Source organism: Sinocyclocheilus rhinocerous, unplaced genomic scaffold, assembly GCF_001515625.1.
Source record: "Sinocyclocheilus rhinocerous isolate Xijiao unplaced genomic scaffold, SAMN03320098_v1.1 scaffold287, whole genome shotgun sequence".
Taxonomy (NCBI): Eukaryota; Metazoa; Chordata; class Actinopteri; order Cypriniformes; family Cyprinidae; genus Sinocyclocheilus; species Sinocyclocheilus rhinocerous.
In genome coordinates this window covers 1,824,488-1,841,520 of record NW_015633524.1, presented here as the reverse complement: position 1 = coordinate 1,841,520, position 17,033 = coordinate 1,824,488, and the positions used below count along the sequence as shown (strand labels likewise).

The following is a 17,033-nucleotide window of genomic DNA, read 5'->3' as shown; positions in this document are numbered from 1 at the left end:
TGTGTCTCATCTACCCGTATCTGCCTTGTTGTCTCTACATTAAACATCCTTATTTTAATCCTTGTCGTCCTCATCATCCTGCCTGCCTCCACACACCTTGACCGTGACAATATGAACAACTATAATTTTTATAAGTTGCTCCCTTTTCACTACTGTTAAAGGGATAGTTCACCCAAAAATTAAAATTGTCGTTTATTCAACTTTTTCCAAATTCAATCCTTGTTTTTATTATATAATAATAATAATTATTATTATTATTATTATTATAATTATTGTAGAAAGTACATAAAAAGATAAAATTGCAAGAAAAAAACATAAATAGAAATTTGTTGTTTATAGTCTTTAGTGATTGTGTGGTTTCACGGGATTTTTGTGTTCATTAGTAAGAGACAAGAGAATGTCTCCATTTCAAGGTTTTTAATGTCACATTGTGAAGCAGTAATTTTACATTGCTATTGCTTGTGGTATAATAACACTTGTTGGATTTGTGTTCGTCAGACAAAGTCTAAGCATTGAAACATACGCAACTAAGACTATTCAATAAACTCTGCTCCTTTTTTATCATCACCATTTTGTCGTTTGCTTCTGCTCTTCTCTAGTCAACTTCTTGGCTGATAGAAGACTGTTAATAGAGTATTGGGTACCAGACAAGACTTTTTGGGTATTAGACAATTTTGCTGACTAGTTGTTCTGTTTACCAGTCAAAATTAATATTTTCTGACCGGATCTGGCATCCGGGACAGGATTTGATATTTCTGGCGTGGAGCCATGATCTAACAGATCCCCCTACATGACCTCCCTTTGAATATTTCACGCGGAAATATGTAATATTACAGAAATAGCATGCATTGTTTCACACTGCCTTTGAAGAAACACACAGCAGGAATGAAAAACAGCTAATGAAGCATTGAAACATACGCAACTAAGACTATTCAATAAACTCTGCTCCATTTTTATCATCACCATTTTTTCGTTTGCTTCTGCTCTTCTCTAGTCAACTTCTTGGCTGATAGAAGACTGTTAATAGAGTATTGGGTACCAGACAAGACTTTTTGGGTATTAGACAATTTTGCTGACTAGTTGTTCTGTTTACCAGTCAAAATTAATATTTTCTGACCGGATCTGGCATAGTTCTCTGAAACCCTCCACCTTCCCCAGCTCCACCTGTATAGATTTGCTACGGGGTTATTTTATATGCTGCTTTGTGTATATTTCATACTGCATATAAATAAGCCGCTCATTCCTGCAGAACGGATCCTTGCTACAGACTGAAAGACATTTACTGTAATAACTAGGAAACAACTCCACACAGCCAGGGACTGGAAATGTGCTTGTAAATATGTCTGTATGTGATAGTGTGTGTATGTATTCATCAAAGAGGGAACTCACGCAGTAATAGCAGCTCCAGCCGGTGGTGGTGTGGGCCGTCTCTCTCATTTCCTGCAGAGCTTCAGTGCTCAGGTAACCCATCTCCTGCAGACAGCCGTCGTGGAAGACCCGTGTGCACGTCCGGCAGGGGAACAGATCGTCTGCCGTCCAAACCTCACACACCTCGCACATCTCATCGTTGACGGGCTGATCGCAGAACAGTGGGAGACAACACAGATAAATCATCAACAAGACTCTTATTGATTCACTGAAAAAAGGCCATACAGCGCACTGAAAATGCATGATTACACGTGACAGGAAGTGTGGTGACTCAGCACCTCTACAATCAAACTTCTATACCTCCCTCCATTAGCTGCTTTCCATTAAAGGTCACCAAATATAGAAATAATCTCACTTGACATTCCCTGCTCATTTAAAGTCTCCTATGGTGCAGCTGAATCTGCATGTGGTTTACTTTCATGTCATGATATGTGGATGTCATGCTGCTTTGATGAATGCAGCTCAAGAAAAGGTTTTACTGATCGCACAAGGGAAATTTATTTACAGTTTTATGAATACTAAACTGTGATAGAATCCAACTGTATAGACGGTATAGACATCTACCTGTTTGCATGTAGGCCTATGTAATGTATGTATTCATTCATTCATTTATTCACTTCCTTTTTTTGAACCGTTAGACACAATCTAATAACAAAAGGTAGACTACATTGAAGATACTTAGAAATATATTTTGAAATACATGACTATATAATTCTAACAAAGGTCTATTTTACAGTACAAAAACACTAGGGTTCGTGAATGAATTAACAATTTAATTTAGAGTGGCAGCAGCACTACATTTTAACTACAATGAATTTACAGCAAATAAAAAAGAAAATACACCATGATTTATAAACATTAATGTACAGCAATAATTTGATCAAATATCTCAGTCCTACAAAGATGATGCCACAGGACAAGTCAAATTGATGACTTGTTTTGTTGTTAAAATAAAATAAAGTAAAATAAAATAAAAGTTTTAAGGGGAAGAAAAATTGATGACTTGTTTGTTGTTGTTGTTGTTGCTGAAATTTATTTAAATAAAATAAAAAAGAAAATGGATAAAAGAAGTTTGGGTAGGGGGAAAACAAATTGATGGCTAAAATAAAATAAATACAAAAAATAAAATAAAATAATTAGATGGAAAAAAATTTTTTAAAGGGAAGTCAAATTGATGACTAAAATAAAATAAATACAAAAAATAAATTGGAAAAAATCAAAATGTTTTAACAGAAATTAAAAACAGAAATTAAAGTAAAGTTCATTTAATTTAATTTAATTTAATTTAATTTAATTTAATTTAAAATGTTGCCTTGGCAACTAACTGAAATAAAACAAATTTAAGTTGAAGAACTAAAATCGCTTAAACCAAAAACTGATATACACATTAATAAAAATTAAATAGAAATATTTTTTAAAAACTAAATGAGAATATCACATAACAAAATGACTAAACTAAATATAAAATGAAAACTGAAAATATAAAAATAAAAGCTAACTCAAAACATTAATGAATACTATAATAGTATATAAATAATACTAAAGTAATTTGTAGCTAGTTTTAATGCTACAAATGAGAGAAGTTAGGAAGTTAGTTTAGCTAGGATAACATACAGTAGTTTGTTTACACTATTTGCAAAACACTACTAAAATGTTCTTAAGTTACTAGCATTGCTACTTTTTACTCAATAACCTTTCAACAGGTAATGAGTGTTTAACAAATGTGGTCAATCCCTGATGGAGTCTACTGTCGAACGAACTCGTCTCATTTCATGCTGTTCTTCCTCTCTGCAGCGTCGCCCGATAGAGACAGACATAACTATTGACAACCTGTCACATTAATGCAACTCAGGGTCAGACATTTTAAAACCTTGGAAACGTGCAGAGACAAAACTGTAGTTCAAAGTTTAGATCATTTTCGAGGACTTTTGGTGCAGACCCAAGCGTCTCCACAGGAGTTGGGATGATTTGAGAGCTGTGATGACTCACGGCCAGTTACATATATAAAATATTAGAATGGCTTTGTCAAGCCAAAATAATAAGGCAGTCCATATAATGAATATATGCCCATAAAATGCCAAAGTGCTATTTTTATCATCCACAGACAGTAGAGGTCCACTACCATTCCAGCAGTTAAATACCAATGGGTCATACTGATTGAGAGAGGTGCTGTATTTAGAAGCGGGACGATCAGAAGAGCCGAAGGATGTCACCTTGCCACTGAGCCTCTAAATCTGAATCAGTACAACCCATTGGTATTTAACTGCTGGAATGGTAGTGGACCTCTACTGTCTGTGGATGATAAAAATAGCACTTTGACATTTTATGGGCATATATTCATTATATGGACTACCTTATTATTTTGACTTGACAAAGCCATCCTAATATTTTATTATTGTACACACTTCAGCACCTTCATCCTGTTCGGCCTGTTTCTATGTGTGTGTGTATAACAAAAAGGGATATTCTCTTCGAAAAACCTTAATATATATTATGATGCATTTACAAAAAGCATTTAAAAAAAAATTTAAGTTCATTTCACTTATTTCAGTGTAACAATGTCCACCATTTAAAGTGTTACCGTCCTACCTCTCAGATTTCTCTTCTGACAAAAAGACCCCTGTACTCTCTGGGCGGAGCTGAGGCCTGCTGATTTGGTAATGACCCTGGTTTGCTGTCCTTGTCTTTCAGTTCAGTATGCTGCTTGTTCGCCTGGTGGGATCCATCAGCAGATCCATCCCCGTTCTCAGCTATGACCTCTTCAGTCAGGGCCCCAGCCGCTGGGGCCGCCCGGTCCTTCAGACCGTCTTTAAACGCTGACACCACCACGCTGCACTTCTGCACCTTCTCCACCTGCTGCTTCTTGGACATCAGCACACCCATGGCTGCAATATAGTAACACAACAAAAGCTATTTTTACCATAAGACATTATTGATTTATATCAGGCTATGCAATCACCAACGCTGGTGTTTTCAGCAGGTTAAGCTTCAAATCCTACATTATATTAATATAGCAAAGAGAGACAGTTCTCATGCTTGTGCGTCGGTGTTAGCACCCTGTTGCATAACAGATATTAAGGTTGAAAACAAGGCATGTTCTATCGACTTTGTCTCTAAATCATTGCTCTGGCAAAATACGCCCACATGCTGGATCAAGCAGATTTTGTGAACCACAGCAAATGTGTTACAAACCACCTCGCTAGCGTTTTCTTCACACAGATCTCTGATATGATTGATCACTGGCAGGCTTGATGTGTCTCGTATTGGTCTGCTGCCATCACAGATCATCAATCTTAACTAATGGCAACATGTGGTGACTTGAGATTGCAGTGTGAACGGAGAGCAAAACCAATGCAGAGCTGTTCGATCGCAAGATTTTGTGATTCACGATCAGGGGTGTTTGCCATTCAGAACTTCAATTCCAATTTAATTCCTGAAGCGTTTTAGAATTTTTAAAAAATTTCAACTTTGATAATAATGAGAAATAGTTCTTGAGCAGCAAATCAGCATATTAGAATGATTTCTTAAGAATCATGTGACACTGAAGACTGAGCAAAAACAATCTTCACATAAACCCTTCAGTGCCCTTCAGCAAGTACGAAATATACTGAAATTGAATAAAGTTATCAAACACTAAACTCTAAATTAAATATAGAAAAATCCATAAAGCTTACAAAAGTTATTGATTTCCTCTTTTTTTCTTTTCTTCTTTGATTAACACACATCACAGCAGCTGGGTTATTGCGTTATTTGGCTGCTATTACTTTAAGAGCTGCCGCTGCTGAATGTGACATGGATCTGACACGCATGCTCGTATAGTTTCATTCGCACTTTAATATGAAATGATACAGGCTACAGCGCGTAGCTACACCACTGTATTTGTGTGTGCAATTGAAGAGCATGCGCTATGAGCACATTATAACGGCTCACAGAACAGGAAAACTTGTTTTTACTGACATATTGCCTGACAACATCTCATCTGACGACCGCAGTTCACTGTAGTTCTACTGAAGCTGCTCGTCACCTGTACCGTTTCCACGCTCATTTGACTCGCTCCTGGCGCTGAGGCAGAATGGAGCGCGCGTCTGAACAGTCTCCCATTTGATGTGCTCATAAAGACGTTCTGCATCTAAATAAACGCAATTCTCGTCAAGAATAAAGAGGCAAAAGCAGCAGTTGTAAGTGGAGTCACCAACCCTTGCTCCGCCCCTGCACAATGTACATATTTTACTAGCGTAAATTCCTTTTTCTGTCATTCCAGTTCAAATATTCAATTCAATTCCAATTCAAATGAACACTCATTAATTGCAAGGAAGACAGTTCGCAAATTCTGAACTTTTTCCAATTCTGTTCAAAACACATGAACTGAACGAGCACTAAAAAATTTATTTGAAACATTCTGTAAGAGCATTTATTGTCTGTAATTTCTTATTGGTTATTCATGGTCACGTGGGCACAGGTGATCACTTCCGTTTTCTTTATTATTTCCTTTGTCGGATTGTTTGTTAGGTTGGAAGGGGCGAGGAGCGGGAGCCACCTTTCTGTTGACCGTATTGCATTGGTCTAATGTTTCATGTGCTTTAATAAAACTCAAAAGCAAGTTAAGATCGTCAGTCTTCCTTTGATGAGATAATGACCAAGTGCGAACGAGTCACAAGCCTACTACCTAGCCTCTATGTGGCGATTGGATGCCGCTAATACATTCAGTTTGGTCCATTCCATTCTTGTGTTGAACATGAACTGTGATATAGCTTGTCCAGACATCAGATCATCTTGAATGCTTGCTCCATCCATTCAGCCTTTAATCAGGGTAATGGTGTGAAACTGCTTCAGTTGGCATTCTCTCGCCTTCTTAACGCAAGGCACAGCATGCTTCTGAATTTCAATGGATATTTCCTTCCCCCATTTATTCTTAACTATCAACCCAAGCTCTGACCCATCACGCTCATCTCTCTCTGCACCCACCTAAACAAGCCACACTGTAATATCGCTTTTGTTCCTATAGGCAGCGTCTGAGAATGAACTTTAATTATGAGGGAAATCAAGGAGGCGGTGCTGAGCCTCATCTCATCAAAGGCCTGGGAGTGACACAGAGATTTTTGCAGTAATTACCCCCGGCTGTATGATGTATTTTACTCTGTTCCAGCTCAGCGTGTTCTGATAGATGTCACATCAGCTGGCTGAGGGAGGTGTGGTTTAATGTCTTGTCACCGAATTAATTAATGCGTATCTTTTGGGCACAATCTAGAAGCCGGCAACAAACTGCATATATTACTGTCTGAGAATAACATTATATCTCTCTTAAGTCGATAAAAAGAAATTGCAATCTATCTGGGAAAGCTACTTTAAAAGTGTAGCTTGACAAACCAATTATCGTTTTTAAGTAGCTAAATTACAGCCAGGCAACCGTTTAGAATACCGTGAGGATTCCCAATTAGGGTGACAGAATAAAACAACATTTAAGCATATTTATTTACATCAGATACCACCAATAAAACTAACAGTGATTTAGCTGGAATTTGACTCATTTTAATGTTGTTTTGTAAAAAAATTAATTTATTAAATATGTTATTATTTTGTATGCCGCTACAACAAAGACCATGTAATGGATCAGTGCCAAATGAATCAGTCAGTTTTCAAAATATAATTATACATGTGTATCATATCTATATATATATATATATATATACAGTATATATATATCACTCATCATAATTTAATAACTTACTGTGCGTCTGAAACAGCTTTCCTTTTTTTGACTGACATGGAAGCAAATTGAAAAGTTAATTGCGACTTTTATTTCACAATTCTGAGTGTATATTTCGCAATTCTGTTTTTTTACATCACAGAATAAAAACTAAAGAAAAAAACACTTGAATTTTTTCTTGCAATTGTGAGTTTATATATCAAAATTCTGACTTTTCTTCTCAAATTGCTCAGACAAAAAGTCAGAATCACGACATGTTAACTCGCAATTTCGAGATATAAATGCACAATTCTGAGAAGTCAGAAGTCACAATTTTGAGATAAAAAGATAAAACATTTTTATTTTTATTCCGTGGTGGAAACCAGCTTCCATATCAACGTAAATATCCACTTTTCACAATCCAATCAATCCAAGTGGATAAAATACTTTAAAATTTAAGCTTGTCACGCAAATAATAATTTTATGCTCAAGCAATCATTCAGAAAACAATCAGGATTGCCATTTATGATGACAGAATAAAACAGCATTTTTAGTTGGCATTTAAATTATTAAAATGCTGTCTTGTAAATTCATTGTATTAAATGAAACATAAAAATACAATAATCTTATTTTTCTAATGTAATTATCTTTATTTTTTTCTTCAAAGAAAACATAATCAGCATTAAATTAATATTTTTTTTATTTTATAATTAATTACATTTAATTGATTTATAAATGGATTTCTTTAGTTTTAGTTATGTTTGATAGCTGATTTATTTAGAATTGGTTCATTTAAATAAACTGAACTAGACCATTGACTAGAATCAGACTTCACAAAACTTCATATGTGGGTGTTTTAGAAATATCTGTGTGTTCAAATAATGTTACCAAAATATCCATGTTTGATATTACAAAAATGCTACAATGTTACAGGTACAAATAGTTTCATTACACTGCATGAAGCCTGGTCCACTTTGGCAGCTTATGCAACAAAACTGACCACAGGTTATTTTTGGTGACGCTCACAGGTGAATCTGAAATCATGCGTTCCTCGTTGGAAGAGCTCATTGCCTCAGCCTGGGAAAGTGTGAACGCAATTTTGTTTCCCGGCAGACCTGCACACCCAACGGGCGGAAATTGCATAGAAGCCAGACAATCAGTTCACAGAACTGGTGATTTCAGCCAGTAATATGCATCAGACCGTGCATGAACAGACTGATGCTAGAACTAAAACTGTGACTATACAGTGATGGATGAAGAGTCCTCAGAGACAAAAGGCAGAGGAAGAGCGAGAGGTCATCGCAGGTCGCCTCGAGGAGAATAAAAGATGAGAATCTCTCCCCCTGTAATAATGTCTGAGTCAATCCCTTTGTGAAAACCTTATGAAAATGACTTCTGGCTAGAAATCCCACTGCATCCCAACTCTCACCACAGATTATAACATGTTCATTCCAGTGATGGCCGATGCTTTCAGACGCAGGGGAAGCCATTACTGCCGAACAGTGAAATTACTCAATGAAAATAATTGACAAGACTGAGAACTAGACTTTTTATCATTTTTTTTATTTTTATCTTTTTTCATTTCTTATTCGTTTCTATGTTCATAAATGATTAAAAAATTTATTTTTAAATGTTTTTGCTCTCTCTTTATAATGCCAATGTAAAACACGTCCATTTACTATTGTGTATGCCATAAAAATAAAGTTGCCTATAGCCATGGTAAAAGACAAAAATTGTGAGTGTTAAATTGATGAATTATGGCAGACAAAAACCCATCAGATTACAAAAATAAAATGGTTTTAGAAGCAAAATGTCCAATAAACAATCAGATACGGACTATTTTCTCTTCTTAAAGGGATAGTTTACCTATGCCTACGTCAACCACTAGAATGCTACTCTCTCGTGAATGTGCATACGACAGTCAGTGGAAGCCATGTGGAGCACTTTTTATGATGAATGGATGCACTTTTTTGGGCTTCAAAATCTCGACCAACATTCACTGCCATTATAAAGCTTGGAAGAGCCAGGGAGAACCTTTTTTAATATAACTACGATTGTATTCATCTGAAAGAAGAAAATCATATACACCTAGGATGGCTTGAGGGTGAGTAAATCATGAGGTAATTTTCATTTTTGGGTGAACTATCACTTTAAATCTCTGCAAGGATGTTGCCTCTGGAAATAGAAAGAACAGCATTTGTATTCTGAGCCACACTTGTGGATTTTACATTTCTATTTTGTGGTGAGTTTGACACAAAAGCTGTAACCACTTAGCCAGAATTGAGGAGGACTAAATGCCCATATTGGTCGATCACTAATTTGAATATGGAGATGGAGGTCTGTGGTGATTGACACCTGAGGAAGTGCTTTTTCAGTAACAGACGGGCTTCTCAAGGTATGTGATTCACCGAATGGATTTTATTAAACTGACGTAAATGTTGTCCTATATACACTAGTAAAGATTTGAAATGTATCTCCTGAATATCAAGATGTTGTACTAATGAAAATAATGCATTACGATAGTTGATGTAGGTTGAGTAAAAAGTCTTATAGGTATAGACACCTCAAGGAAAACATTAAATAAATGATTCTTTATTAAAACCCCTACCCAAGCAAATACAATATTCACTGACCTGAATTTATACACACAAGGCTGACTATTTTTATTGCTCAGGGGAAAATCGAGGTCCCTGTGAGTGTTTAGATTTGGAGATTTGCACTAAAGGGTGCACCAAGTCAGCAATCTCACAGAAATAAAAGAGTGGAATATCTTTCCCATGAGCTCAAAGCATGCAGTGTATTCTGGGCAACGGCTGTCTCACCAACACAGCTCACTAACGGGCCAGCTATATTTCCCTGAAAAATTTAGACGACTCTCCTGAAAAAGAAATGAAGTTGGAGGCGGAGGGGAGACTGTATGAAAACTCACATATGTACATGGCTCTGCTGTCTCTGTGTCTCTCTGCTAGGCTTTTGACACAGACTCAGTGCTGCCGATCACATGGTTCTGAACTTAAGCAGAAATTTGTGTCACTTAATAGTTTGTGTCAAATAATAGTTGTTTACCTATATATTAACCATTTAAAAAATAAATAAATATAAAAATATATATCGTTTCACAGAAGAGAAATGTGTTAGTTTTACTTTTTATATAGATGGACAGACAGACAGACAGACAGACAGATAGACAGATAGATAGATAGATAGATAGATTTCTCTTTGGAGTGTTACAAGCTGTTTGTGAATAGATAAGATCCCTAAAGTTGCAAAGACTAAAGTCTCAAACCCAAAGAGATATTCTTTATAAAAGTTAAGACTGGTCCACGCCCTCCAAAAACGCCTTGTTTAAACACGCCCCCACATATCTACGTCATGATGTGGGAAGAATTGCATAACGCCGCCCAAATGTTCACGCAAAGTAAGAAGGTGTAACTTTATTGTTGCTGCCACCGCCGCCGCCGCCATGCTGTGAAGACGCTGTGTGTTTCGTAAAAACAATAATGTACAGTATGTGGAAAATAATGTGTTTTTTTAACCTTAAACCGCATAAACACATTTCATTACACCAAATACACAAATAATGTTCTATTTAGCAACATCATATGACCCCTTTAAATCACATTCATCCTGAGAAGCACTGGTTATTGTCTGTGCTTGTTTTCAATATCATGTTGACATATATGTGAACTGTGTGAAATCGTGTCTCATAAAGTGAGGCTGTGAATTGGAGTTTATAGGCATTTTATGTGAGGACACCGGGGACATTGTGGCGTCTAATTATCATTCTGTGTGAGGCATCTGTCTGCACAGATGTTCAGCAGAATATGCCTTAGTGCATTTACTTCTTATAAAGGTAACCATTGCTTCTTCTAAGTGTTCAATTAAATTACATTTTTCTGCATAATTATTTTTCTCCCTGTCCTTATGACAATCTGCAGACAAAGTCAACTGAGGCAATAATCAAACTTGCTCACCTGAAATATTCACTCTCCCTCTTATATATTAAACTTTGTTTTAGTGAACCAGCTTATTTAGAAAGTTCATTTCAATGAAGAATGAAGAAAAGATCTATCTATCTATCTATCCATCCATCCATCTATCTATTGTTATATCATTCTATCATTCTATCTATTGTTCTATCTATCGTTCTATCTATCTATTGTTTTATCATTCTATTATTCTATCTATCGTTCTATCTATCCCTGCACAGACATTTGTGTGGTATCTTTTTCCAATATACCAAACAAGATTGATTTTAAAAAAATAACAATAAAAAGAAAGAATAATAGCTACAATACATACTTTTATTAGTAACTTATAAGATAAATATTTTGTCAAAATTGCAGCGAGAGATATAGAGATGCTGATTTGTGAGCAAATAATTCCTTTGAGTTGGTTCTTTTTAATTTGGTTCAGAAAGGCTGTCAGAATGAATCATTCATGAATCTATTCTAATCCGAATTCATGAATGAATTACAAAAATGCTCACAAAATTGAAAATCCTGTACATTCTTGAAAACATCTCCATTGTTGAAGAAAGAAATTCATGCTGCAACACGAAGGTGACTAAATGAACACAGAAAGTTATTTTTTTGGGGTGAACTGTCCCTTTAAATTATGAGTAACTTTCACATTTCAGAAGCTACACTTACAGCAAAACTTCTGAATGCTAATGTTTCAGATGCATTGCACCTACATGTTCACCAGCCTTTGTTTTTTCCTCTAATATTATTGTAATACCATGTTTCACAAATCGGCTTTGCACTGTCAAGCTGTCGCTGACTTGAATCCCAACAAACCCTGCCTTTCATGCGCTGCTCCTGTGGGGAACCGTTCTGTGAATAGGACAGCGACAAAGCATTCTTTTTTTCCATGGGAATGCTTCCCATTGACGTGAATATCCCATCCCCAAAAGCCTGGAACTAATCACACTAACGAGTTCACTAAGGCCACCTTCTGCCAGTGATTGGAATCACAAACACCCACCAAGAAAAAAAAAAAAAGCAGCCAAACTTCAAAGATAAAATCGCCAACGCTCTCTGTAAACACTAATGAGCAACGAAGTGATAAAACACATAATCTGTACAATGTGGGCTTGTGCGCTTTGGGAACATTTATGAACGCATATATGCCATCGCATCCCATAATGCCTCACCTTGGACACTCAGTGGCCCAAATGCAAAGTGTGCTGGCCAAACTATGAGTACGGGGAGTTGAGATTCCTCTCGCACGCTGGCCTATGGGCTCGGAGGCATCGCAATGTGGAGGAATTTGAATGTAAATGCCTCTAGAGAGAGGAGCCCCCACGTTGGCATTCAGTTCCTGTCAGGCACTGAGTCTGTGCCAGGCACTCTTCTGAGAGGAGGTGACAATGAGAGCTGTGAGAGAGACGAGGGAACCTGGAGTGTCTGCTGGGTTCCAGAGCTGACACACATGGTGCATTGTGGGTAGGATGGCAGACAGGAGAGAACCGGGCATTAAAAGGTGGAGGAGGGTTCTGAAGAAGTACAGGGCTAATAGCGGGGGTTCATGTCAAATAGATCAACTGAAGCAATACTAATATTGAACCATAACGAATAGCAAGCTTGTACGGTACTACAAAGGCCAAGAATAGAATATGATGAAATATATCAAATGGTAAATAACAGAAAAAGTGTCATAAACATGCAAGGTGTGAAAAAGTTCAGAAGGTCAAATACAGAACGTTCAAATTCAGACACTCCTGTTAACCTATATGTTTGGATTAGATCAGCTTTATTTTCATTATGTTCTCTATTATTATTAGCATTAGCATTAGCATTGTCAATAATATAGTTTCTTACATGAAGAAAAACAAATCATTATTATCATCATCACTGTCATCAAGCTCTGGTTAAATCAGCTTTATATTCATATAACAAATTATTATTATTATAGATGATACTCAAATCAAGATAGTCAAAAAAAATATTAACATCACTGAATCAACCTAAATACATTAACTGATACCAACAAATCATATTTTTATGGGTTAAATCAAGTAGAAATAGCTTGTTAGGGAAATTAATAATAATAATGATAGGAAAATATTATTATTATTATTGTTGTTGTTGTTGATGATAGTATAGTAGAAGTAGTACTAGTATAATTTATTGCTATTACTAGTATTATTATTTTGCAGGTAGTAATATTTATATTGCTCCTTAAATCTGAAATAATATTACTTACAATATTTATAAAACATTGTTACATTTGGTGATATAAAATATTTAAAATCAGATTATTAATTATTAATAATAATGATGATGTTTGTTGTTGTTGTTATTTTTGATGATGACGATGCAATTATTATTATTTATTATTATGCGGGTAGTAATACCATAATAATGCTCTTCAAATCTGAAATAATATTACTTACAATATTTTACATTTAGTAATAAAAATAATATTATTTATTATTAATATTAATTATTAAAATATTATTATCTAAACATAAATAAATCTATCAATTTGACTGTTTAAATTCTATAGAATCTATAGAAATGTATCTAAATTATGTTCTGTAAAATTCTACAGCTACATAATTTTCCCCAAATGTGCGACTTTTCTGAACGCAGGCACCTGACTTCCACTCCTCAATGACTACATTACACCCTGCTCGCTCCTGGACTGTGACGTCAGAAGTGATGCACAAGAGTCTCACAAAGAGACTGCAATTGATCCAGAAAAACTTACCTCTGCAGTGCTGCTCAAAGGAGCGTGTACACTTCGCCACGCACAAGTTATCGTGTGAAAAATCTGACTGCACATCCAACATTGTAAATACGTCACGTGCAACATTCAGTGTCAGTGTAACAAAAGTTATTGCGTAAAGTCTGGCAGCTGGCTATCAAACCCCAGCCTCATTACATTTCACAGTGGAAAATGATGCAATATAATGCATGGCTCTCATCCACACCCGCCTAAACAGCACTGACCTATATCGGGTGTTACAGACGGGGTATTTTTCTACACCCACATAAAACTGATGCATGAATGATCCGTCTCTTAAAATGTACGTCCATGCAAGTTGCGTGCGTTTATGACCAGCAATTTGAATGCATGTTCTATGTTGCATTCAATGCACGTCCTGCAAGCTTTACTAAACGTGAACTGTAAAAATCACAACTGTCTTGATTTAGTTAGTACCTATAGTTAGAACAGAACTAAGACTAACCTGAAGGAAATGGGATGGTGCTCCGGTACTTGGGACTCGATTTCTTCTGCTCCTCTCACGCGCTGCCAGCAGTCATTTCAAGGTTTGCTTTCGTCAGTGAAGGCTATGCGTGTGTAATCGCGGCGGTCAGTGTACAGTATGTAACCCCGTCAAACAAATATTCCGCACCCGAGCAAACAGCGTTGTTTTGAGGCACGAGCTGAGGGCGCGGAGGCTGGACAGCTCCGGTGCTGAATTCTGGAGTGTAACTTTGCTCTGGAGACCGTACAGCTCGCGTAAATAAACACAACCCTGGTAAAAGTTGTGTCTGCTGCTTCTGCTGACTAGCCCACTAGATTCGCGAGGGTCAGTGTTCTTCGAGCCTCTTCGTGGAACTTGTTTTCAGCCTGCGAAAGGAGACGTTTCATTGGTCTGTTCAAATGACGTTGGCACTAGGAAATGAGATGAGCCAATACACGGAATGTGGATGCAAAACTGCTTTAATGAACATACATCTGACTAATGATAATGATAACTAGTGGTTGAAATAAGTACTCAGTCTAAATTAATATTGTTTCTCCTGCCCCGTCCTCCACAGACTCAATGCCCACACGGGTTGTCAGATTGAGGACACGCAACATGAACGAACGCAACTGACAATGGAAGGCGATAAAACTACTGATGAGTTGCTTTAATATGCCTGTGTTCATTTGCCCGATTTTCATTTTTGAAGCTGGTATGATTTATTTTTGAAATCGTATGTTTCTAATAAGTAACTAGATAAGGGTTGGGGTGTGATTGTGTGAAGTTTATATCGTCAAGTTATTTTTACCAACTGAAAAACCCTATTACAAAACCCCATAGGAAAATCTCAAAAAAAACAGTGGCGAATTTTAGTCTTCCGGGTTCTGACATCATCCCTGCACCACCCTATTGTCTCCATTTACTTCCATTGTAAATGCCTCACTGTAACCCAGATTTTAGCTTTTTTTTTAAGAAAAGGCTTTAAAATAAAAAAATCATAATCTATGATAGCTACACCAAAGTGTTCAGCTTATACATTTTAGTGGAAAGTCGTTGTTTGTTGTTATTTTATGTGTCTAAATTTGATTAGTTTGTCTTTGTATTTGCTTCATTTTAGAATATGACACACGATCAATAGCTGGTTATGTTTTTGTGTTTTCTTGTGGCAAAAAGCTACATCTTTGTTCATATTGAGTGAAAAGTTCAAGTTCATATTGATGAAAAGATGTCATAAACACTTCAAGGGCAGCCAAACTTCACTCTTTCAACAAGTGCTTCATGAACCCTTTAATATAGACAAATGTTCCTGACAAGAGCACAGGCACAGTGGAGCCAGACTCGGTGCTTTCACATCGAATCGCAGGGAAGACAGCCGTTGCACTAGCTCCATCACCATTAGCAGCCCATTCACAACGTGATCTCTCGGCCATTAGTGTTCATTTGGTGGGACTCTGGGGAGGAGCTCGCCATCAGCCTCTCTGCTAACAATCAGATGAATGAGAATGCAGTTCTGACAGACGCTAGAAATGGAGACTTCTGTTTGGCGGGCATTTGTTGTGGACTGTATATGCCATGGTTTGGAACCAAAGGATAATTAGGACACACTGATGTTCTAGTCACTGTTTTAAACATTCATCTGCAGCACTGTGATAATATGGCTATAAAAGCATGTTTATTTTCTCTAATAGGGAAATATCTGCAAATTATGTTCTATTAACTTTATAAAAAAACGACATTAACTTTTTTTAACCTCTACCTGTAAAGCCTGAATTTTAAATGTCAAAAATGTTATGTCAAATCATGATCTGGCATTGTTACCACTCTGTTCCTGTAGAGCTACAGGAAAAATAGGTTCCATACTTGGATATAATCAGGGTTGGGGAGTAACGGAATACATGTAACGGCGTTACGTAATCAGGATACAAAAATCTAGTAACTGTAATCCGTTACAGTTACATCAAAAAACAATGTATTCCGATTATAGTTACATTTTGTAAAAAGTGGTAATACTATATCAGGATTACATGTTTAATTTAAAATTAAATAAATGAGTATTTTGACATAACGCTATATATTTAGCGCTGCTTCGTCATAGTTCCTGGTAGAGCCCTGCACGGGCCCGTGTCCGACAGCTTATCAGAATTATTGTCTTTTTTTTCCTTCTCCCTAAACAGCTTATACTACTGTTTCAGCTATTAAAATAGTACAGTTTTTTATGTAATGGTGAAGTGATTATATTTCGTTTCGTTTTTTTATTAAGTAAATAATTTCAAATATCTCCTTACTATTTCCCCCTGACACATTCATGGTAATTACTTTTGCCGGTGCTTTGCGGCAAGCTTTAGCCTATTGTGTGCATTTGAACGCAGAACTGTTCAGCTGCACTGACGGCACGCATGTTGCTGCTGCGGGACACTAAACACCGTCGAGCCGCTCTTGACATTCGAGGTTGCACGGTCTCGTGTTGTTTCCACCAGCGAACATAACGCTATATATTTAGCGCTGCTTCGTCATAGTTCCTGGTAGAGCCCTGCACGGGCCCGTGTCCGACAGCTTATCAGAATTATTGTCTTTTTTTTCCTTCTCCCTAAACAGCTTATACTACTGTTTCAGCTATTAAAATAGTACAGTTTTTTATGTAATGGTGAAGTGATTATATTTCGTTTCGTTTTTTTTATTAAGTTAATTTAGAAAAAAACGTTTGGAGCATTTTTTGTTCGT

At 36.6% G+C, this 17,033-nt stretch overlaps 1 protein-coding gene across 1 annotated transcript in view; it reads right to left on the bottom strand.

Annotated features, from left to right (window-relative positions):
• Window positions 1-14,647, bottom strand: part of LOC107744162 (PHD finger protein 24-like) — a 27,519-nt gene extending 12,872 nt beyond the window's left edge. Inside the window, exons 1-3 of the mRNA XM_016557670.1 lie at window positions 14,310-14,647; window positions 4,039-4,313; window positions 1,390-1,575 (exon numbers count right to left, since the gene is read on the bottom strand). Coding sequence (XP_016413156.1) covers window positions 1,390-1,575; window positions 4,039-4,311 — 459 coding nt within the window. The 5' untranslated portion in view covers window positions 4,312-4,313; window positions 14,310-14,647. The remainder of the gene's footprint in view (window positions 1-1,389; window positions 1,576-4,038; window positions 4,314-14,309) is intronic.
• Between the last annotated feature and the right edge of the window lie 2,386 nt (window positions 14,648-17,033).